The sequence below is a fragment of the Anomaloglossus baeobatrachus genome, chromosome 7 (genome assembly GCF_048569485.1).
Source record: "Anomaloglossus baeobatrachus isolate aAnoBae1 chromosome 7, aAnoBae1.hap1, whole genome shotgun sequence".
Classification (NCBI taxonomy): domain Eukaryota; kingdom Metazoa; phylum Chordata; class Amphibia; order Anura; family Aromobatidae; genus Anomaloglossus; species Anomaloglossus baeobatrachus.
The window spans coordinates 265,723,302-265,748,325 of NC_134359.1; the positions used below are offsets into that span (position 1 = coordinate 265,723,302).

At 49.1% G+C, this 25,024-nt stretch overlaps 2 protein-coding genes across 3 annotated transcripts in view; one reads left to right on the forward strand and one right to left on the reverse strand.

Moving 5' to 3' along the window:
- Nucleotides 1-22,967, forward strand: part of NUDT1 (nudix hydrolase 1) — a 39,525-nt gene extending 16,558 nt beyond the window's left edge. The window contains exons 1-4 of one of the 2 annotated variants that reach the window (XM_075318109.1): nt 15,291-15,376; nt 16,068-16,227; nt 20,448-20,593; nt 20,830-22,967. In XM_075318109.1, the coding sequence (XP_075174224.1) occupies nt 16,076-16,227; nt 20,448-20,593; nt 20,830-21,002 (471 nt within the window). In that variant the 5' untranslated portion in view covers nt 15,291-15,376; nt 16,068-16,075 and the 3' untranslated portion in view covers nt 21,003-22,967. Of the gene's footprint in view, nt 1-15,290; nt 15,377-16,067; nt 16,228-20,447; nt 20,594-20,829 lie in introns of those variants that run through there. The other variant, XM_075318110.1, reaches the window with a different exon arrangement.
- Nucleotides 3,483-15,099, reverse strand: MRM2 (mitochondrial rRNA methyltransferase 2). Its single transcript, XM_075318108.1, has 3 exons — nt 15,046-15,099; nt 8,677-8,957; nt 3,483-5,654 (listed from the first exon to the last, which is right to left on the reverse strand). The coding sequence occupies exons 1-3, from the start codon at nt 15,063-15,065 to the stop codon at nt 5,218-5,220; spliced, it is 738 nt and encodes a 245-aa protein (XP_075174223.1). The 5' UTR covers nt 15,066-15,099; the 3' UTR covers nt 3,483-5,217.
- Nucleotides 22,968-25,024: the final 2,057 nt, after the last annotated feature.

A 25,024-nucleotide genomic window follows, 5' to 3' on the forward strand; every position in this document is an offset into this window, starting at 1 on the left:
CTGGACCACAGAGTGAAGGCAAAAGGGCCAACAAGTGCTAAGCATCTCTGGGAACTCCTTCAAGACTGTTGGAAGACCATTTCCGGTGACTACCTCTTGAAGCTCATCAAGAGAATGTCAAGCTTGTGCAAAGCAGTAATCAAAGCAAAAGGTGGCTACTTTGAAGAGCCTAGAATATAAGACATATTTTCAGTTGTTTCACACTTTTTTGTAAAGTATTTCATTCCACATGTGTTAATTCATAGTTTTGACGCCTTGAATGTGAATCTACAATTTTCAGAGTCATGAAAAAAAAGAAAACTCTTTGAATGAGAAGGTGTGTCCAACCTTTTGGTCTGTACTGTGTATATATATATATATATATATATATATATATATATATATATATATGTGTGGAACAACAGGTCGCAGAAGAACTCAGTCTCAGGCCAAGGTGTCTTGCAACTGGTTTTTACTCACTTTCAAATGCTTCAAGTGGCACCCGGGCGATGCTGAGATACACCAAGTGAGAACCAGGTATCATTCAGGCTGGTTTAAGGGTGATCGTTAGCTAGCCTTCCTAGCACTTCTTGTTTCGGACAACCCTTGACTTAAAGTACCGTGGGATTCATCCAGGGAAGTCGCAACTGCCTTTTCTCCCCTTTCTGGCCCGTTTGCTGGCAGCGTGGACCAAGGAAGATGACTCCAGGCTCTATCCTTATGGGCCCCCTCGTTGCTGCTGATGCTCGGACTCTGTTTTGGTTGGTGTGGGACTTGTGGTCCACCCCACCGGCAGGTTTAGCAGATCACTAAATGGATGTCTGGCTCTAGGGACCTGTTCCCCGTGCGTGCCTAGCCACCAGAGGTCTCCGTACACGACCAGCTGACTTCCTCAGCGTCTTTCTGTCCAACTTCTGGTGACCGTTCTCCCCCGCCTTCGGCCACTACACGTGCAGGGTCTGACTAGCGTGCCCGCTCTCCTGCGTCTCAATTTCAGACTGGCTACCTCCAGCTCCTTTTGCTCACTGCCACTGCAACCTAGCTTCCAGCCTCTCTACCCCACCCCTTGATTGGATGTGGAGGCACGCCCCCTCCGGGGTCTGCCCAGAGGTCCCCTCAAGAATGTGGGAGACCTGGTTGCTATGTGTCTTTGAGTACACACCCTATTCCAGCCTTTAGGATTACCTGTTTGCACTAACCCAACATGGGTGCAGTACTCAGTGACGCCTGACTAGGTCAGGGGCGCCACACTAATTTTCAGTTACCGTATTTATTTTTTAAAACTGTTTAAAATAAGTAATAAATTCCATTCAACTTCATAATTGTGTCCCACTTGTTGTTGATTCACCATTAATTTATTTTTTTTTCTGTTTATGTTTGAAGCCTGAAATGTGGGAAAAGGTTGAAAAATTCAAGTGGGCCGAATACGTTCGCAAGGCACTGTATTTCTGAGGCTTTTAGAGCCTCGGGCAGCATGTGCATTGCGTTCTGAGATCGCAGTGATGTGCACAAACTTCTGATTGAGCCCTCATACAGATCCAGATCGGCGGCACGGTGGCTCAGTGGTTAGCACTGCAGTCTTGTGGTGTCTCAGTGGTTAGCACTGCAGTCTTGCAGTGCTGGGGTCCTGGGTTCAAATCCCACCAAGGACACCATCTGCAAGGAGTTTGTATGTTCTCCCCGTGTTTTCGTGGGTTTCCTCCGGGTTCTCCGGTTTCCTCCCACACTCCAAAGACATACTGATAGGGACTCTAGATTGTGATCCCCAATGGGGACAGTGTTCCTGATGCATGTAAAGCGCTGCAGAATATGTTAGCGCTATATAAAAATAAAGATTTGAAGATTTGATCCATACACATAAAGTTAAAGTCGGCAGGAACAGACAACAATCTGTGTATCGGACTTTCCTCCTCTATCCGATGTCAAGGGAGAGACGGATCTGGTGTGGTGGAATTCCAATGGTTGTGGATGTGTCACTTACTGAGCTGCTTGCTGTCATTTTGATAAAATCAGTGTTTTCTCTGCTGCAGATCTAGCAGTTATACAGAACTCATGAATATGCTGGACTACCTGAAGCTCGTCAAGTAGTCCTCTAATGATAATCTCCTGCTGATTAAACTGTGATTTTAACAAAACTACACTAAGCAGCCAGTAAGTGACACATCACTGGAATCAGGGTCTCTGCCCCTACATAATGCTGCTCTCAGATTAGGTGGGAAAAACCTGGTAAGATTCCCTTTAAGCATATGTCACACTAGTTGAAATGGTGAGCATATCTCTTTCTTCTCTTTCATCCATGTATACCAAATAAGACCCTATTTTTGTGCCTTTGCTCCCTAGTGTTTTTTCATCACCTATCCGTGGGATAGGTGATAACTTCCTGATCAGTGTGTGTCCAACCACCGGGACCCGCACTCATCAGGAATTCGGGGAATTGTTATCCCTGTTACAGAATGGGGCGGCTTGTTGGATGTGTGCCCCATTCATTCTCAATGTGTGAAAAAACAGAAGATATCAGCTCTATAGGGCAAGAATAGACTGAGCATGTGCACTGCTGCTCAATTCCAAGTTCTCTCTACTCCCGCTGGAAGCATTATTATGTTTTCCCTTATAAATAGTGAGTTCTTAGTATTATACATACACACATCTATGTACTATAGATTGTAGTTACTGCAAACTAGGTTCTCTTTGTTGGCTAAAAATACTTCTCATAAGAGTATATTTTTTGAAATATGTAGTGTGATCTCTGCCCGAGCCTGTCCTATGGCACAGCGATTGCTCCATACCCTCAACGAAAAGCAACTTATGTCCCTTTAAAAACAAAAAATCTGTAAAGAAATATTTTGCCCCATACACTACTGGACCTAATATTGATGAGCGAGCACTACCATGCTCGGGTGCTCGGTACTCGTAACTAGTGATGAGCGGGCACTACCATGCTCAGGTGCTCGGTACTCGTAACTAGTGATGAGCGGGCACTACCATGCTCGGGGGCTCAGTACTCGTAACTAGTGATGAGCGGGCACTACCATGCTCGGGTGATCAGTACTCGTAACTAGTGATGAGCGGGCACTACCATGCTCGGGTCTCGTAACTAGTGATGAGCGGGCACTACCATGCTCGGGTGCTCGGTACTCGTAACTAGTGATGAGCGGGCACTACCATGCTCGGGGGCTCAGTACTCGTAACTAGTGATGAGCGGACACTACCATGCTCAGGTGCTCAGTACTCTTAACTACTGATGAGCGGGCACTACCATGCTCGGGTGCTCAGTACTCGTAACTACTGATGAGCGGGCACTACCATGCTCGGGTGCTCAGTACTCGTAACTAGTGATGAGCGGGCACTACCATGCTCAGGTGCTCAGTACTCGTAACTAGTGATGAGCGGGCACTACCATGCTCAGGTGCTCAGTACTCGTAACTAGTGATGAGCGGGCACTACCATGCTCGGGTGCTCAGTACTCGTAACTAGTGATGAGCGGGCACTACCATGCTCAGGTGCTCAATACTGGTAACTAGTGATGAGCGGGCACTACCATGCTCGGGTGCTTTGTACTCGTAACTAGTGATGAGCGGGCACTACCATGCTCGGGTGCTTTGTACTCGTAACTAGTGATGAGCGGGCACTACCATGCTCGGGTGCTCAGTACTCGTAACTAGTGATGAGCGAGCACTACCATGCTCGGGTGCTCATTACTCGTAACTAGTGATGAGCGGGCACTACCATGCTCGGGTGCCCAGTACTCGTAACTAGTGATGAGCGAGCACTACCATGCTCATTTGCTCAGTACTCGTAACTAGTGATGAGCGGGCACAACCATGCTCTGGTACTCAGTACTCGTAAATAGTGATGAGCGGGCACTACCATGCTCTGGTACTCAGTACTCGTAACTAGTGATGAGCGGGCACTACCATGCTCGGGTGCTCAGTACTCGTAACTAGTGATGAGCGGGCAATACCATGCTCGGGTGCTCAGTACTCGTAACTAGTAATGAGCGGGCACTACCATGCTCAGGTGGTCAGTACTAGTGATAATGAGCGGGCACTACCATGCTCGGGTGCTCAGTACTCGTAACTAGTAATGAGCGGGCACTACCATGCTCGGGTGCTCAGTACTTGTAACTAGTGATGAGCGGCCACTACCATGCTCGGGTGCTCAGCACTCGTAACTAGTAATGAGCGGGCACTACCATGCTCGGGTGCTCAGTACTCGTAACTAGTGATGAGCGGTCACTACCATGAACGGGCACTACCATGCTCGGGTGTTCAGTACTCATAACTAGTAATGAGCGGGCACTACCATGCTCGGGTGCTCAGTACTCGTAACTAGTAATGAGCGGGCACTACCATGCTCGGGTGTTCAGTACTCATAACTAGTAATGAGCGGGCACTACCATGCTCGGGTGCTCAGTACTCGTAACTAGTGATGAGCGGTCACTACCATGCTCGGGTGCTCAGTACTCGTAACTAGTGATGAGCGGACACTACCATGCTCAGGTGCTCAGTACTTGTAACTAGTAATGATCGAGCACTACCATGCTCGGGTGCTCAGTACTCGTAACTAGTGATGAGCGGGCACTACCATGCTCGGGTGCTCAGTACTGGTAACTAGTGATGAGCGGGCACTACCATGCTCGGGTGCCCAGTACTTGTAACTAGTGATGAGCGGGCACTACCATGCTCGAGTGCTCAGTACTCGTAACTAGTGATGAGCGAGCACTACCATGCTCAGGTGATCAGTACTCATAACTAGTGATGAGCGGGCACTACCATGCTCGGGTGCTCAGTACTGGTAACTAGTGATGAGCGGGCACTACCATGCTCGGGTGCCCAGTACTTGTAACTAGTGATGAGCGGGCACTACCATGCTCGGGTGCTCAGTACATGTAACTAGTGATGAGCGAGCACTACCATGCTCAGGTGATCAGTACTCATAACTAGTGATGAGCGGCACTACCATGCTCAGGTGCTCAGTACATGTAACTAGTGATGAGCGGGCACTACCATGCTCGGGACTTGTAATGAGTAATCAGATGCTCAGACTCGAGTACTGAGTATAATGGAAGTCAATGGGGAAGTACCTGCTAAATATGAAAGATCAGATGAAAATGTAGCTACTGATTCTTTAACTCTATGGGCTGAACAATAAAATAGAACTATATACAATGTATAGGAATTCCATAGATGCGCAGCCCTGTAATAAGCGCAGCGGTCGCGGTATATAGACTGAGCACCCTCAGTTTGCCGCCCTTTTATTGCGGTGCGACTTCCCCAGCAGATAGATCTCTGCGGACTCCATCCGGCTGGCTTTAGGCTTCACAGTCCTCAGGAGCTGGAATCTCTGCCGCAGCTTGTCTCTTATTAGGTCGCTTTCTCCGCCATCCCAGATCTTACACAAGAAGCTGCCTCCGGGTCTCAGGACGGAGTCAGACAGGTCCAGTAGAGACAGACACATGCTGACAAGTCTCTGGTGATCCAGGTCTTTGATGCCGCTGGCATTGGGGGCCATGTCACTTACGATGACGTCAGCCTGTCCGGAAGGGAGGAGCGCGGAGATTTTCCTATGGGTGGCAGGATCTGTAAGGTCACATTTAGGGAGGAACACGGCTCCTTCCAGCGGATTTATGTGAAGAAGATCAACCCCCAGGACGAACCCGACACGCGCTGCAGGGTCTAGAGTAAAAACGACAAGAAGTGAATGGAAGCAGAGGAGACTACATAGAAGTATACATCGAAACGTTTTCACCCCAATGTCATAATTATTCACCCCCCTCATGACAAGCGTCTTTAGTACCAAGAGCCATTTTCATTGTTCTGACCTGCTGCAGACATTGGCTCTGGCAGCATCCGTGAAGAATCTTAGCCCATTCCTCCTGGGTAATGGCCGCCAGGTCACTAATAGTTTTGGGTTTGCCTGCTGTAACACCTTCTACAAACACTACCAAAGAATAATATACGGTTCATGTCAGGTGCGAGCATCAGCCACTCCAGTATCTTCCAGGAATTCTTCTCAAACAAAGCCCTGGTGGACTTTGAGGTATGCTTGGGGTCATTGTCCTGTTGGGAGATCAACTGACCAAAGCTTCCTCTTCCTCACAGAAGGCATGATGTTTTTTCCTAGGATGTCCTGATACTTTATTGAATCCATCTTGCCCTCTTCACGCTGCAGGTTTCCTGTGCCAGAAGAAAAAAAAGCAGTCGCAGACTGTCATCGAGCCCCCACCATGCTTCACTGAGCCCCTATCATGCTTCACTGTAGGCAGCAACGAGTCCCCACCATGCTTCACTCTAGACATAACAATGTTCCCACCATGCTTCACTGTAGGCATCACCACCGAGCCACCACCATGCTTCACTGTACACACCACTGAGCCCACACCATGCTTCACTGTAGGAGTCAGAGCCCCCACCATGCCTCATTGTAGGCATCACAGAGCCCCTACCATACCTCACTGTAGACACCACTGAGCCCACACCATGCTTCACTGTAGAAGTCAGAGCCCCCACCATGGCTCATTGTAGGCATCACAGAGCCCCTACCATGCCTCACTGTAAACATCACTGAGTCCCCACCATGCTTCACTGTAAGAGTCACCGAATTCCCACCATGCTTCACTGTAAGCATTACCGAATTCCCACCATACTTCACTGTAGGCATCACCAAGTTCCCACAATGCTTCACTGTAGGCATCACCGAGTTCCCACAATGCTTCACTGTAGCCTTCACCGAGTTTCCACCATGCTTCACTGTAGCCTTCACCGAGTTCCCACCATGCTTCACTGTAGGCATCACCGAGTCCCCACCATGCTTCACTGTAGGAATCACTGAGCCTTCACCATGCCTCACTGTAGGAATCACCGACCCACCACCATACCTCACTGTAGGCATCACTGAGCGCCTATCATGCTTCACTGTAGGCAGCAACGAGTCCCCACCATGCTTCACTGTAGACACCACTGAGCCCACACCATGCTTCACCGCAGGAGTCAGAGCCTCCACCATACCTCATTGTAGGCATCACAAAGCCCCTACCATACCTCACTGTAGGCATCACAGAGCCCCTACCATGCTTCACTGTAGGCACCACTGAGTCCCCACCATGCTTCACTGTAGACACCCCTGAGCCCACACCATGCTTCACTGTAGGAGTCAGAACCCCCACCATGGCTCATTGTAGGCATCACAGAGCCCCTACCATGCCTCACTGTAGGCATTACAAAGCCCCTACCATACCTCACTGTAGGCATCACAGAGCCCCTACCATGCTTCACTGTATGCACCACTGAGTCCCCACCATGCTTCACTGTAGACATCACTGAGCCCACACCATGCTTCACTGTACTAGTCAGAGCCCCCACCATTCCTCACTGTAGGCATCACTGAGTCCCCACCATGCTTCACTGTAAGAGTCACCGAGTTCTCACCATGCTTCACTGTAGGTATCACCGAGTTCCCACCATGCTCCACTGTAGGCATCACAGAGTTCCCACAATGCTTCACTGTAGGCATCACCAAGTTCCCACCATGCTTCACTGTAGGTTTCACAGAGTTCCCACCATGCTTCACTGTAGGCATCACCGAGTTCCCACCATGCTTCACTGTAGGTTTCACAGAGTTCCCACCATGCTTCACTGTAGGCATCACAGAGTTCCCACAATGCTTCACTGTAGGCATCACCGAGTTCCCACCATGCTTCACTGTAGGTTTCACAGAGTTCCCACCATGCTTCACTGTAGGCATCACCAAGTGCCCACCATGCTTCACTATAGGAATCACCGACCCACCACCATACCTCACTGTAGACATCACCAAGCCTCCACCATGCCTCACTATTGACACCACCGAGCCCCCACCATGCTTCACTGTAGCACTCACCGAGCCATCACTATACCTCACTGTAGATATCACTGAGCCACCAACATGCATCATTGTAGGCAGGCTGTTCTTTTTAGCATATACATCATTATTCCTCATTTACAAATATCGTTGATCCATAGGCCTGAGAAGTTTCAGTTATGTTTCCTCACTTCACAGAACAGAATTCTTAAACCTCTGTCACTTACTTAAAAGGTTTTAAGCATATAGGAGCCGACTTTTCTTGTGCTTTTGGATCATTCGACGTGTACGTCTTGGCGCTTGGGAATGGAGACCTTTTGCATCACGTTTCAGCAGGTTACAACAGCCACAGGGGCTCAGCTACATATTAAGGACGCTTGTCCTGAAGGGGGACAATAATCCTGAGACTGCAGTAGTCAGAAAAAGTGGTGTTTTGTGCTAAATTTAGTGAATCCAGTTATAGTCATTGCTTTGAGATCTTTCCATTGTTCTTGTTTCACAGGTTTATTGCAGAAAGTGTGAAAATGTGGATATTGAGGCGAATACTTGTGATTGTAACTCTACATCATCTGCATACCCAGTTTGGCCCATGTAATAATGAACCAAGGGGTTTTCAGGAACAGCGCCACTCATATCTACTGGCCAAGTCTAGTATTGCACTTCAGCCCCATTCACCTGAATGAGAGGAGTTGTAATATTGGACACAATCCAGGGATAAAAAGTGGCACAGTATTTGGTAAGATCCTTTTCCCAATCTCTTACAATGCCTTTATGACAAAGCCCTGTCTTCGAGCCTCAGTATTACATCAGGGAATCACACACCAAGCAGAAAGAAATATGTTCTTACAATTTTCTTACCTTTTCCCAAGGAATTTACTTTGTCCACGAGCACCTGACTCCAGGCCCCGGGGGCCGCACCGCAGTCTATAACGTGGTGCCCCGGCTGCAGGATCTTCTGCTCCTTGTCCATCTCCAGCAGTTTGAAGGCGCTGCGACATCGGTAATTTTGAGCATGTGCGGTCTTTACATAGGGATCCCTCCGCTGCCTGGCAAGCCATAACTGCTCTGCCCCCGTCTTGGCCTTCTGCACCCCTACAGACATATGCAGGCTGCGGAGGCACTGTGGTGCCCAACAAAGGCTGGAAAAGGAATGCATTATAGTTATTAAAGGGGGTTTTCACGTGAACAAAGTTAATTTTAATCAATAGATCTTGGAATAATAATAATTTCCACAATTGGATGTGATTAAAAATAATGTTCCTGTGCTGAGATAATCTTATATATGTGTCTCTGCTGTGTACTGTGTAATGGCCGTGTCTGACCGTACAGGTGTAACTTTTTAGAAGGTTGCTAACCATTGCAAATAATTTAAATATAACAAATAAACTTGGCAGAGATGTAAATTATAGACTTCTAGACAACAGTTGTTAAATCCAATAAACATACAAAGTTAAAAAATTAATTCTATATATATTCGTTGTTGGTCAGATCTTGTTCAATTCCAACACTTGGTATAAAGATTAAATTTTAGGTTGTATACTTCTGTTTTTGTGTGGGGGGGGGTGTTGTGCTCTTAGAAACGTAAGTTCATTGCCCCTCGATATATTATTCAAAGGGTATTCTGCTTTAATAGCTGTGTTTGTAGTTTCAATACAATCAGTGTTTTATCAGCAGGAGATTATCACTACAGGTCTAGGTGTCTCATGCCTACTGGTCAAACCACACCCCCTGCATTAATTGGCAGCTTTCTGTCAATATACATTGTACATAGAAAGCTGCCAATCAAAGGTGTGGGCGGGGTTATACAGGGATCAGCACTAAGAGTTCTGATAGATAGGCAGGAGAGAAAACTGTGATTGTATCAAAATGACAGGAAGCAGCTCAGTAAGTGACACATCGCTGGAATCAGGGTCTCTGTCTCTACATTATGCTGCTCTCAGATTACATATCAGAAATACTGACCGATTTCCTTTAAGCTACAACAGACTCATAACATAAGGCCTCTTTCACACATCTGTGTATTAAACGCATGTGTGTGATGGTCTGTGGGGAAAGTACGAAAAACCGTCCATGTGTCCGCGTGTTTTCTACGTGTGCTGTTCGTGTGCCATCCGTGTGACACCAGGATAGCACACAGACAGCATGAGCTGTATACTTACCTGTCTCCAGCGCTGCTGTTACGTCCGGGTCCACCATCAGTGCAGTGAATGTGCATGAGGCTTAATGAGCAGGACCCAGAAACAACAGCAGCGCCGGAGCCAGGTAAGTATATATATATTTTTTTCTGTTACACTGATGTCACAAAGGATCACATCGGTGTGCGGGCCGTGTGGCATTCATACTGCCGGCACAAAACGGACATGTCGCCCTGTGGAGCAGACGAACACGCGTGTGCTCTACACGGACACCCTGTCCATGTGAAAACATGGACGAGTGCGCAAACCCATTGAATTTAATGGGTCTGTGTCCGTGTCTCTGGTATGTGTGAAAACGGACGCTACACGTCCCGGCAACACGGACGTGTGAAGGAGGCCTAAGTGTGGTGCGGAGGATACACAGATACAGGAGCTGCTGGCTCCAAGCACTAAGACAGTACATTAGTAGTAGTACATTGTGGCGTCTTCTGTCTCTTTTGACTATTTTGTTTGAAGAATATTTTGCCGTGAGTCTTAGATCAAAGGTAAAGTCACGGCATCGAGGGCACAGATCTCGGAGACGCGGCACTACGGCTGCGGTGCGTAACATTAGGGTAATCATGAGACGAGGACTTTCAGAGGAGAAAAATATGGAATGATTCTTCTTCCCATTGGGACATTTTACCCATAAAAACATTATTTCACATTTATAGCGGCTTTCAATCGCAGGTAATCCGGGCACCAGCGGCTCTTTATGTGCAGATGAATGGTCTCCGAGGCCTCATTGTGGCCGTCAGATCAGTCTTTACGCTCAGAGATGTTTCATTTTATGCCATGAATATTCTCCAATATTTGCTGGAGATTTACAAATACAATTAGTGCAGGTTTTACGTTTGGTTTTTTTCGGGAACAAACGTGGTGATCAGCATGCAAGGAAGCACGGCAGAGACAACGTGGCTGCAATATGCAAACACATGAAATGCTTTCCAAAATTCGGAATAAAAAGTGCTCAGACTGGCGGAACGGTGCAATGCAATAAATTAATGGAGCTTTACTGGTTTCCCACTCGGAAAGAACCTTGAGACTAAATTTAGTAAGGCTATGTGTTCACACACTGCGTTTTACCCGCGTTTTTGGTGCGTTTTTTGCTACAGAAAGTAGCGGTAAAAACGCACCGAAAACGCACCAAATCGCGGTAAAAACGCAGGTGCGTTATTGGTGCGTTTTTTTTAATGCAGGTGCGCTAATCCTTCACTCTCAAGAAATTTCATAAGAAAAGTCCTTTTTCCGGTGTGCACATAGCCTAAATGTAATGAGCCATTACTTGCATTACCAGCTGTTTCCAGCAGAGGGCAGCGCGATATTGCTGCACAGTGGATATGAATGAATGGGAAAGCACGGAGAGGTACGTTGCGGTTTGTTTTGTGATGAGGCAGAGTTTGTCAGAGTCCTTGTGAACTGTACACGCTATTTGGGCAATTTTTATCAGTTTTTTTCTCTGATTGGAAAAAAAGTTTCTTCACCTATCAGTCTTAGGGCTCATTCACATGACCGTTCCATTTGTCCTGGTCAGTTCCTGTTTTTTTTGCGGACCCACGGACAGGACCATCTTTTCAATGTCTTTTGTGTAGGATCGGATGACACACGGAAACACTTCCGTACGCATCCAATCCTACAAAAAAAAAACACATCGGATACCGTATGTCCGCTCCGTTATATTCTGTTCCGGAATAACGGACTGTGACTCAATACAAGTCAATGGGCCCGTAAAGTCCCCGGAAGCCGCATGGAAGCACTTCCATGTGACCTCCGTCGGGTGTCCGTGCAGTCTGTGTCCCACTGCAGCCCCGCGGCTGCTCGCACTGCAGCGTGTCAGTGTCTGCACGCACTGCAGTATCAGCAGCTTCTCACACTGCAGTGCGAGCAGCCGTGGGGATGACGAGCGCTGCTTGTCATCACTGCCTGTGCAGTCTGTGTCCCGCTCCCTGCCAGCCCCGCAGTGTGTCAGTGTCTGCCCGCAGTATCAGCAGCTTCTCACATTCCAGTGTGGGCAGCCGCGGGGATGACGGGCGGTGCTGTCAGGAGGTTAGATGAGATTATTACCTGCTGTGACGATCTCCTGCTCTCCTGACGTCTGCGCTGTCACTGCCTTCTATGCCCGCCGCATTCTCACGTCACGTCTCGCGGGCGGGCCGAGACGTCACAGGCTCTCGCGATTCTTCACTGTGAACGCGGTGGGCATAGAAGTCACTGACAGCGCTGACATCAGGAAAGCAGGAGATCATCACAGCAGGTAATGATCTCATCTATGCTCCTGATGGCAGCGCTCATCATCCCCTGCAGTGACCTGGGCTGACCTATTGATGTTAGCTCAGGTCACTGCACTACTCTCCCAGCCAATGGGGAATTATTATTATTATGACATGAGAAGGGGGTTACATACAGAATACATATACAAGTTACAATATAATATATTCTGTTCTTCATTGACTGGGACAGTGACTATGGTATGAATCGTCGTGGAACCCCCTTATTGGATTACACCGCACCCGGATTTGATTGTTCTTGTCATTAAATTGGTGAAAGAGGGAATGTGTTGGGGAGTGTTTTTTCAAATAAAACTGTTTTTGCTGTCTATTTTTGTTTTTCATTACTGTCTGTGTTCGTGATGTCAGGTATCTGATAGATACGTGACAGCACTAACCCCAGGGCTTGATGCCAGGTGACATTTCACATCTGGCAGCAACCCCATATATTAACCCGTTTGCCACCACACCAGGGCAATGGGAGGAGTTGGGACAAAGCGCCAGGATTGGCACATCTAATGGTTGCGCCACTTCTGGGGCGGCTGCAGACTGCTATTTTTAGGCTGGGGAGTGTCCAATAACAGTGGACCTCCCTAGTCTGAGAATACCAGACCACAGCTGTCCGCTTTACCTTGGCTGATGATCCAATTTTGGGGGGACCCAGTGTTTTTTGTTTTCAATAATTAATTTAATTTAAAATAACGTGGGGTGCCCTCTGTTTTGGATTACCAGCCAAGGTGAAGCTGTCAGCTGTGGTCTGCAGGCTGCAGCCGTCTGCTTTACCCTAGCTGGTTACAAGAGATAGGGGAGACCCCACGTCGTTTTTTTTTTTTTATTTATTTATTTTTTGGCTAAATACAAGGCTAAGTACCCTTTACTGCCACATGAAAGTCACTAAAGGGTGCCAGCTTAGAATATGCAGGGGGGTAGGACATTATATAGGTCTTTCTCATCTATCTCTCTATCCATTATCTATCTATCCCTCTATTCATTCATTCTTCCCTCTATCTCGCTGTCTCTATATCTATCTATCCATCTCTATATCTATCTATCCATCTCTATATCTACTCATCTTTCTAGCTGCTTCCGTTTTTTGCAGTCCGCAAAAAAAACGGAAGGTACACGTATGACACACGGACCGTATACGGAACGGAACAGATGTCACACGGATGCCACATGGACGCATCCGTGAAAAAAAAGGGACCGTTTTTGCGGACTGCAAAAACGGAACGGTCATGTGAATCTAGCCTAATGGCACCAGAGTGACGTCCGATTTTTTTCACGGACCCAATAGACTTTCATTGCCAAGTTCGATCCAACACCGGGAACGAGATCGGACGCATTTCAGCCATTTTTCACAAATCACTCAGTCCGCAAAAAATGACCAACTTACATGGATGGCACTGTCTGGCACTAGGTAAGTGCAGAACTTGGCGAACTTGGGCAAGTGGCAGGTCCAGGGGACCACGTGCGTACTGAACTGTATGGGGCAAGATCAGGAGCTGAACGGGCCCCATACAGCACAGGTACCAGATGTTTTATACATTAGCCTCTTGGATACTATAGTGAGCAGAATTTAGGAAAATGGAAATGGGGTGCCAGTGGTATTGCCATGTCACATAGGGGTCTACTGAATGCCCCTGTGTCTGCCATGTCTGTAATCTCTGAATCTGGGCGTGAACTAAAATAATGACATAAATAGATATATAGGAGCCACTGGGGCAGCGCTGGAACCAACGAGATTGTGCTGGAGCCACTGGTACTGAGATGGCACCACTAGGATTGTGCTGAAGCCACTGAGGCTGCACTGGAGCAACTGGGATTGCACTGGAGCAACTGGGATTGCACTGGAGCAAGTGGGATTGTGCTGTTGTCACTGGGACTACGCTAATGCCAGTGGGTCTGTGCTGGAGCAAGTTGGATTACTCTGATATCACTCAGGCTGCGCTGGAGGCACTGGGGCTGTGCTGGAGGCACTGGGGCTGCGCTGGAGGCACTGGGGCTGCGCTGGAGGCACTGGGGCTGCGCTCGAGTCACTGGGGCTATGCTGGAGTCACTGGGGCTGCCCTGGAGTCACTGGGGCTGCGCTGGAGGCACTGGGGCTGCGCTGGAGGCACTGGGGCTGCGCTGGAGGCACTGGGGCTGCGCCCGAGTCACTGGGGCTGCGCCCGAGTCACTGGGGCTGCGCCCGAGTCACTGGGGCTGCGCCCGAGTCACTGGGGCTGCGCCCGAGTCACTGGGGCTGCGCCGGAGGCACTGGGGCTGCGCTGGAGTCACTGGGGCTATGCTGGAGTCACTGGGGCTGCCCTGGAGTCACTGGGGCTGCGCTCGAGGCACTGGGGCTGCGCTGGAGGCACTGGGGCTGCGCTGGAGGCACTGGGGCTGCGCTCGAGACACTGGGGCTACGCTCGAGACACTGGGGCTACGCTCGAGACACTGGGGCTGCGCTCGAGACACTGGGGCTGCGCTCGAGACACTGGGGCTGCGCTCGAGACACTGGGGCTGCGCCGGAGTCACTGGGGCTGCGCCGGAGTCACTGGGGCTGCGCCGGAGTCACTGGGGCTGCGCCGGAGTCACTGGGGCTGCGCTGGAGTCAGTTCTTGATAGATAGTGCCAGGCACTGTGCAGAGGGACAACATGGGCATTATATTGCACACTGTACCTCTGTATAGTGGGTATTTGTGCTGCTCCATAATGTGAAGGTTACTTATCTGCAGACTAGTAGTAGTACTGGGGCAGATGTCAGCTCTATGCATGTCTAGCAACACCCAGTCCCTCATACTCACCGGGTCACAGCCGCCGCCATATTTACTGTTTCTACAGCCTTGTTGAAGCACAATCCGCCATATTTGTAAAGGGAAATGAAAACAGTTACAATGTCTCTAAACTGAACTTCCGTCCTAGGTCATAATATACTATTATTATTATTATTATAATAGTATATTAAAGCAACAAATGTTAGATTTTAGTACAATACGAGACTGGAGAAGCAGTTGCCCATACCTAACATGGCGGCCGTGCTGTCCGGTCACGTGATCGGTCTTCTGCCTTCCCGCGGGTGAATCCCACGTGTGCGGAGCTGGGACTGAACCTGTTCGCATTGGAGCCGCTGCAAAGGTAAAGTCCCCCCCATGTATTGGGGGGTCGCAGTGTGTGAGTTCAATTTAACCCCTTCAAAACCGGTCCTTTTTTTTTGTTTTTTGCATCAACATTTGAGGTCTTATTTTTTTGCAGGGTAAGGTGTATATGGGAATATATAAATATAATCTTTTTTTTTTTCTTATTTGTAATATTTTTCTTAATTTTTACTTTGATTGTTAGCCCCTCCAGGGGATGTGACTTCAGCATTCCAGTATATAACAAAACTACCGCTATCCTGAATCCCGCCCACAGGCGCCAAGATGGCGGCGATGGGAGCCTAAAGGATCACGCAATTTAATTGTTCTGTCAGATTCATTGCCATTTTAATCTTATTAAAGAACCTCTCTGTTCTCAAGAAGAGTTTTTAAATTTTATTGTATGCTTGTTGTCTAAGTCACCGACCACCGCTGCAGTCAGTCAAGGTGGCCGAGCATGCTCAGTGCTCACACGCTCCTTTCAATGTAGCCCTGCAAGGATGGGTGGAGCACACAAAGCGGCTGTAGAATCAGAGAGTGCGCCTATGCCGCTGACCAGACTGTCCGTCTTCAGGAGTGCACCGCCCCCAACATGTGGGGAAGCGTAGAGACGTCTACCTCCCCAGCCTGCGAGATTGCATGGTGTGCACAGTCTCTTCTTGTTCATAGAACCGCTCTATTTTGTCTCTTAGGTAAAGCCATGTTCAGATCTAAGCTGCTCACTCTGGTGATGGTGGTCCAGCCACAGAGAATACTGCTGGGCATGAAGAAACGTGGCTTTGGTGTCGGCCGGTGGAATGGGTTCGGTGGTAAAGTACAGCAAGAAGAAACAATCGAGGAAGCTGCAAAAAGGTGAATATAGGGTCTGGATAAAGAATACTCATCAATAGGGATGGACGGACCAGTGGGAGTTCGGGTTCGGCAGTTTCGGCCATAATTTACTTAAAGGTTCAGTTCAGGACCCAGACTTGACCCTGGACCGCAAACCCCATGTAAGTTAATGGGGACCCGAACTTCTATGCTGTAAAATGGGCATAGTAATGCTCTCTCTCTCTCGCGCTGACCCTCTCGCTCCCTCTCTCGCTCCCTCTTGCTCTCTCTCTCTCCCTCCACATCTCGCTTGCTCCCTCTCTCGCTCCCTCTTGCTCTCTCTCTCTCTCCCTCCACATCTCGCTCGCTCCCGCTCTCTCGCTCCCTCTTGCTCTCTCCCTCCCTCCACATCTCGCTCGCTCCCGCTCTCTCGCTCCCTCTTGCTCTCTCCCTCCCTCCACATCTCGCTCGCTCCCGCTCTCTCGCTCCCTCTTGCTCTCTCCCTCCCTCCACATCTCGCTCGCTCCCGCTCTCTCGCTCCCTCTTGCTCTCTCCCTCCCTCCACATCTCGCTCGCTCCCGCTCTCTCGCTCCCTCTTGGTGTGGCGCCCCTGACCTGGTCAGGCACCACAGAGTATTGCACCCATGCGGGGACAATGCTTCCAGGTAATTTCCAAAGGCCAGGATGAGGTGCACACACAAACACATAGTGACCAGGTCTCCCACACCACTAGAAGGGACCCTTGGGTAGCCAGTAGGGGTTAACTTTCAATTCCCAGCTAGGGGTGTGTTCAGAGGCTGGTTGCTAGGAAGCAGGAGAGAGGAAGGAGAGAAGGAGTCTGGAGGTTGAAGGGTGTGGAAGGAAGCAGAGAGGGGGCTCTGGTGTCGGCCAGGTCCTGAGGAGTGCAGTAGCTGGAAGCGGGGGAGAAAGGGTACCGTGGGTCGGCCTGAAAGACATCCAGAGAGAGGGGTGGCTGAGTACGGAGATCCTGGTATCCGAGCACGCAAGGGGAAACAGATCCCCAGTACAGGCAGCAAATCATCCAGAGCTGCTTAACCTACAGGTGGGGGTACTTCATGCCCTCACCACTACTACACAGAGCTCGAGCCAAGCAGCAATCACCAGGCCCATAAGGGGACAGGGCCAGAAGCCATCCCACCAAGGCCACGCTGCCGGCAGACGGGCCAGAGAGAGAGGGGAGCAGGGTAGTAACAGCTTCCCTGGAGGAGTCCTACCACGCTTCAAGCAAGGGATCCTCCCAAACAAAAAGAGTGCAAGGAAGGCGAGTGGACAGCTACCCTCAGAACGGCCTCCTGGAATTACTGGTTCCACCTGGTTATCACAGTGCCGCCCGGGCATCTCACCGTGACCTCCAAACAGTGAGTAAACACGTTAAAAGACTTCTTGGACTGTGTTTGAGTCATTCTGCGACCTGTGGTCCCACACACATACACAGGGACCTGGGGCTTGCCTTACTCTCAGGAGGCTATTACAACCGACTGCACCCACCATCAGCCCCAGGCATCCCTTAACCTGCAGTGGTGGTCCTCACTGACCGCAATTCTGAGAGTGGCGTCACGACGAATCCCAAAACGAAGGTTCCCTACCTGTGACCAGACCGTCCCATCCCGTGGAGTCCCTAAGGGTAATACACCGCTGCACCGCACCTGCAGGGCTTCACATTGGTCTCTCATGCTCTCTCTTTCATCTCTCTATCGTTCTCCCTCTTATTCTCGCTGTCACACTCTCGCTCCCTCTTGCTCTCTCTCTCCCTCTTGCTCTCTCTCTCCCTCTTGCTCTCTCTCGCTCCCTCTCTCTCTCGCTCCCTCTCTCTCTCGCTCTCTCTCGCTCGCTTTCTCGCTCCCTCTTGGTCTCTCATGCTCTCTCTTTCATCTCTATATCGTTCGCCCTCTTATTCTCGCTGTCACACTCTCGCTCCCTCTTGCTCCCTCTCTCGCTCTCTCTCGGTCTCTCATGCTCTCTCTTTCATCTCTCTATCGTTCTCCCTCTTATTCTCGCTGTCACACTCTCGCTCCATCTTACTTTCTTTCTCGCTTTTGCTCTCTCTTACCCTCTCATTCTCACTGTCAATCTCTCGCTCCCTCTTGGTCTCTCATGCTCGCTCTCTTACCCTCTCCATCTTATTCTCGCTGTCACACTCTCGCTCCATCTTACTTTCTCACTTTTGCTCTCTCTCTTACCCTCACTCCCTCTCATTCTCGCTGTCACACTCTCGCTCCATCTTACTTTCTTTCTCACTTTTGCTCTCTCTCTTACCCTCTCCCTCTCCCTCTCTCGCATTCTCGCTGTCACTCTCTCGCTCCATCTTACTTTCTCGCTCTTGCTCTGTCTCACACCCTCTTTTTCTCTCTCTCTTCCTCTGCAGCTTTTAAACAAACTTTCTTAGCATACGAACGACACCCAAACTTGGACACAATTTTTTTTTTTTTTTTTTAAAAAAAGTCAATGTTTGGGTTCAAGCCCCGATCGTCCAGTATGAACCACGAACTTTACCGTTCCGATTCGCTCATCCCTACTCACCCACTTCTATTGAGATGAATGGGCTACCATGTAACAAAGGGTTAAGTTCAGGTGCGACAATCGGTGGGGGGGGGGGGATATGATATGAGAGCAGCTCCTCATATCTGCTGTTAGGGGTCGTAAATAGCTGGTAGATAAGGGGTCCAGCTCTAGGACCTGCACCTAAATCAAGATGAAAGAGGTTTGACTGCCAGGAATGTCTGACATGAGACAACCCCTATAAGATTATTGGGCACCATTAAATATTTAAGTATGACTAGATTGACAACTGAGTGGGACAATTCCCTTTACCTGCGTGTCTCCATACCGTCAGTACTGACATAGTACTGTTGGTATAGTGTATACTGTGGCGCCCCTGACCTGGTCAGGCACCACTGAGTACTGCACCCATGCTGGGGACAGTACAATACAGGTAATCCAGAAGGCTGACCGGGGTGTGGTACACAGGCGCATAGTGATCAGGTCTCACACATGTACCTATGAGAGGACCCCTGGGGATTCCAGGAGGGGGTGAAGCATGAGCACGGCCTCCATCTCCTCTCAAGGGGTGTGGTAAGAGAGTCTGGTTGCTAGGTGGCGTAGGCAAGAACAGGAGAGGAGGGGCAGTGAGTCAGTTAGAGCGGAACTCCATAGGGCTCAGTGAGGAGCAGACCTGTGGGGCTGTTGCTGTCTAACAGCGCCCGCGCAGTGGCTACTGACGGGGGAGAACGGTCAACTAGGAGTGCTACCCGAAATCCATCTTCAGCTAAAGAGAGGGCACGGAGTGGGAAGTAAGGAGACTGCTAGAGAGTACCAGGCCCAAACGGGCGGCAGATCCCGGAGCGGAGATAGATCCAACTTTCTTTTGCTAAACCTGCCGGTGTGGGGCTCTCAAAGCCCACGCCACAACATTACCAAAAGCCGCAGCCACGTAGCCACAGTTAGGGCCCATAGGTCACAGGAGGCAAGCAGCTGGAGTGGCCTGGTCCAGGCGACAAGCAAACGGCAAACGAAGGGGAGAGAGGCTGCAGCATCTTCCCTGGGTGACCCCCATAGGGACTCAAAGTCGGGGTTACCCCAAACCACCAAGGGCTAAGGAAGGCGAGTTGGTAGTCACCCTCACAAGTCAGCCTGAAGGACACCTGGTTCCCACTTGGTTCATCCCAGCTACGCCCGGGTCACTCACCCTGCCATCAACTGTGAGTAAAAACCCTGAAAGACATTCTGCTTGTGTGGAGTTATTCTGCGCCTTGTGGTTCTACACATCTACACAGGGCCCTGGGGCTTGCCTCACTCTCAGGAGGCTATTCCAACTAACTGCACTCACCATCAGCCCCAGGCGTCCCTCAACCTGCAGTGGCGGTCCCCACTGACCGCAATACTGAGAGTGGCGTCACGACAAGAAGAAGATCTCCTACCTGTGACCAGATCCAGCCGAGTGGAGTCCCTGAAGGTAATGCACCGACACAACACCTGTGGGGCTTCACATATACCACTGTAAATAGTGACAACCAATGAATTTATTCAGACATTTCCAGGAGGAATAACAGAGGAAAATCGCATAACATATGGATCTTACAGAAACGAGGCAATTTTCTTCTAATCCTGTGTGGAACTATGACAACACTAACAGGCCATTGCACAAGAAGTGTTGTCCTGGGATTTAAATTTCTAAACATAATATATTGATCTATTACAAATTCCCTGATTATAATGGTTTTGCATCTTTTGCCTCTGTGCAGGGAACTCTGGGAAGAGAGTGGCCTGACAACCGACACCCTCCAGAAAATCGGAAACATCAAATTTGAGTTTATTGGCAGCACAGAGTTAATGGACGTCCACATCTTCCGAGCAGATGACTTTAGAGGAGAACCAACTGAAAGTGAAGGTGAATACAAGGAGTCCGCATTATACCCCCATCCCAATGCCGACTCCAACCTGAAGGGTTCCTCTTGATATAAGATACTTGCTTCCTTACAGATCTATACAATATATGGGTTTCTGTAAAATTGGCTAAATTGCAATACCAAGCACTGCCTATACAAAAGGATGGCGCTATTTCTGAGATTTTATATAACCCCCTTATTATTATTATTATTATTATTATTTTTTATTTCTTTTTAGAAATGCGTCCTGAGTGGTTCTCACTAGACAAGATCCCTTATGACGGCATGTGGCCCGATGACTACATATGGTTGCCCCTCTTGTTACAGAAGAAGAAATTCCTGGGTTATTTCAAGTTCGAGGGACATGATACAATTCTGGACTATACCCTGGAAGAAGTAGATGATGTTTGATTGGGAAGTAACACTGGTGAAGAAGCGTTTTGTAGGCTTTACTTTTGCACTTTTAGGTTAGTTTTGCCATTGACCTGACCACAAGTTAATAGCTTAAGGCCACGTTCACACATTGAGTATTTCGTGAGGTTTTTTTTACCTCAGTATTTGTAAAAGAAAACCATGAGGGGAACAATCAGAGGAAAAGTATAATAGAAACACTGGCACCAGTTCTACATTTGTTGCCCACTCCTGATTTTGGCTACAAATACTGAGGTAAAAACTGCTCACTAAATACTCTACGTGTGCATGTGGCCTTAATGTTGACAGAAGAGAAGTCCATCCTATAGCCTAACATGTTGATCCAGGTGAAGGCAAAAATCCCATGAGGCAGATGCCATTTGCCCCATGTTAGAGGAAAAGTTACTTCCATGTACAGAAATCAGATCAAGGCCTCATCCCATGATTATATACTGTACATATGACTTATTGCTTCTAAAACACCTGTCTACAGGCTGTGTATAGTACTGCAGCTCAGTCCAATGGAGGTGAGCTGCAATACAACATACAATGTGTAGACACTAGTGATGAGTGAGCACTACCATGCTCGGCTGCACAGTACTCGTAACTAGTGATGAGCGAGCACTACCATGCTCGGGTGCTCAGTACTTGTAACTAGTGATGAGTGGGCACTGCCATGCTCGGGTGCTCAGTACTCGTAACTAGTTATGAGCGGGCACTACCATGCTCGGGTACTCGTAACTAGTGATGAGCGGGCACTACCATGCTCGGGTACTCTTAACTAGTGATGAGCGGGCACTACCATGCTCGGGTACTCGTAACTAGTGATGAGCGAGCACTACCATGCTCGGGGGCTCGGTAATCGTAACTAGTGATGAGTGAGCACTACCATGCTCTAGTGCTCAGTACTCGTAAGTAGTTATGAGCGGGCACTACCATGCTCGGGAGCTCAGTACTCGTAACTAGTGATGAGTGAGCACTACCATGCTCAGGTGCTCAGTACTCGTAACTAGTGATGAGCAGGCACTACCATGCTCAGGTACTCTGTACTCGTAACTAGTGATGAGCGGGCACGACCATGCTCGGGTACTCGTAACTAGTGATGAGCGGGCACTACCATGCTCGGGAGCTCAGTACTCGTAACTAGTGATGAGCGGGCACTACCATGCTCAGGTACTCTGTACTCGTAACTAGTGATGAGCGGGCACTACCATGCTCGGGTACTCGTAACTACTGATGAGCGGGCACTACCATGCTCGGGTGCTTGGTACTCGTAACTAGTGATGAGCGGGCACTACCATGCTCGGGTACTCGTAACTAGTGATGAGCGGGCACTACCATGCTCGAGTGCTTGGTATTCGTAGCTCGTGAGGGTATAAATGGCATTTGCAGTGCCGCTGTATTGTAATAGGGATAAAAGTGCCCCATTTTGCCGGTTGGTGTGTGTTCCAGCAGTTGGACCCCCACCATCAATAAGTGACCACATCCTATAGATCCGCGTTTATTTGTACAGCTTTGTAGAAATCTGAGGCGTTTACATGGCAGGATGTGTGGCCTAAAATGAATGCAAAAATGTTCCCGTATTACACAGGCCTAAGTCTGGTGCGGTCTTTTGAATCTATAGGTAAGAAGGACGGTTTTTATTTTAGGAGGCTGGCTATTTGGCAGTAGCACTTTACTAGGATGGTAACGCTTTGGTGAGAGTTGCCCATAGCAACCAATCAAATTACTCCTTTCATTGACGAAAGCGTCTTTGGAAAATAAGAGATGTCATCTGATTGGTTCCTTAGGGCAACTACCCCATTTTTCCTTTAGACCAATTTCGAGATTTCTCCCGTCTTTTGGGCGCCTCCTCAGTCGTGTCCATTGGTTGTTTCAATCCTCTACCAGTTTATTTTTATTATTTGGACTATTCATCTGTTCTACCGTTTTATGGTTGACTACAATAAACTGATGATGGGATCACTTAGTGGTTTGGTTCTCTTAATTTATTGTGAGTCTTATCCCCAAAAATAATTTATCATCTGTGGTCTGACTACTGGGCCTCTCACCCAATGTCGCCCCATGCCATATCAATGGCGAGTGGAAGTAAGCATGTGTGACCGCTGCGCCAGTCATCACGCATGCGCATTGTATCTCATTCACTTTGCTGTTACTGTATGTTCATTTTTTTAAAGGGAACCTGTCACCAGTTTTGGGGCCTATAAGCTGTGGCCACCACCATCGGGCTTTTATATACAACATTCTAACATATTGTATATAAGAAGAGCCCAGGCCGCTGTGTAGAATGTAAAGAAGGGAATTTTGTTTACTTACCGTAAATTCCTTTTCTTTTAGCTCCTATTGGGAGACCCAGACAATTGGGTGTATAGCTTCTGCCTCCGGAGGCCACACAAAGCACCACACTTTAAAAAGTGTAACCCCTCCCCTCTGCCTATACACCCTCCCGTGCATCACGGGCTCCTCAGTTTTGGTGCCAAAGCAGGAAGGAGGAAACTTATAAATTGGTCTAAGGTAAATTCAATCCGAAGGATGTTCGGAGAACTGAAACCATGAACCAAAAGAACAATTCAACATGAACAACATGTGTACACAAAAGAACAACAGCCCGAAGGGAACAGGGGCGGGTGCTGGGTCTCCCAATAGGAGCTAGAAGAAAAGGAATTTACGGTAAGTAAACAAAATTCCCTTCTTCTTTGTCGCTCCATTGGGAGACCCAGACAATTGGGATGTCCAAAAGCAATCCCTGGGTGGGTAAAAGAATACCTCGATAAAAAGAGCCGAAAACGGCTCCCTCTTACAGGTGGGCAACTGAAGTGTGCAGACTCGACCAGGTAGCCGCCTGACACACCTGCTGAGCCGTAGCCTGGTGTCGCAATGCCCAGGAAGCACCTACGGCTCTGGTAGAATGGGCTTTCAGCCCTGAAGGAATCGGAAGCCCATCGGTAGGCTTCAAGAATCGGTTCCTTGATCCACCGAGCCAAGGTTGACTTGGAAGCCTGAAATCCCTTACGCTGGCCAGCGACAAGGACAAAGAGCGCATCAGAACGGCGCAGGGGCGCCGTGCGAGAAATGTAGAGCCGGAGTGCTCTCACCAGATCTAACAAATGCAAATCCTTTTCACATTGGTGAACTGGATGAGGACAAAAAGAAGGTAAGGAGATATCCTGATTGAGATGAAACGGGGATACCACCTTAGGGAGAAAATCCGGGACCGGACGCAGAACCACCTTATCCTGGTGAAACACCAGGAAGGGGGCTTTGCATGACAGCGCTGCTAGCTCAGACACTCTCCGAATTGATGTGACTGCCACTAGGAAGGCCACCTTCTGCGAAAGGCGTGATAGAGAGACCTCCCGCATCGGCTCGAACGGAGGTTTCTGAAGAGCCGTTAGCACCCTGTTAAGATCCCAGGGTTCCAGCGGACGCTTGTAAGGTGGGACTATGTGGCAAACTCTCTGCAGGAACGTGCGGACCTGTGGAAGCCTGGCTAGACGCTTTTTGAAAAAAAAACACGGAAAGCGCCGATACTTGTCCCTTGAGAGAGCCGAGAGACAAACCCTTGTCCATTCCGGATTGAAGGAAAGAGAGAAAAGTGGGTAAGGCAAACGGCCAGGGGGTAAAACCCTGATCAGCGCACCAGGATAAGAAGATCCTCCAAGCCCTGTGATAGACCTTGGCGGACGTTGGTTTCCTGGCCTGTCTCATGGTGGCAATGACATCTTGAGATAACCCTGAGGACGCTAGGAGCCAGGACTCAATGGCCACACAGTCAGGTTGAGGGCCGCAGAATTCAGATGGAAAAATGGCCCTTGAGACAGCAAGTCTGGTCGGTCTGGGAGTGCCCACGGTTGACCCACTGTGAGGAGCCACAGATCCGGGTACCACGACCTCCTCGGCCAATCTGGAGCGACGAGGATGGCGCGGCGACAGTCGGACCTGATCTTGCGTAACACTCTGGGCAGCAGTGCCAGAGGAGGAAATACATAAGGCAGTCGAAACTGCGACCAGTCCTGAACTAA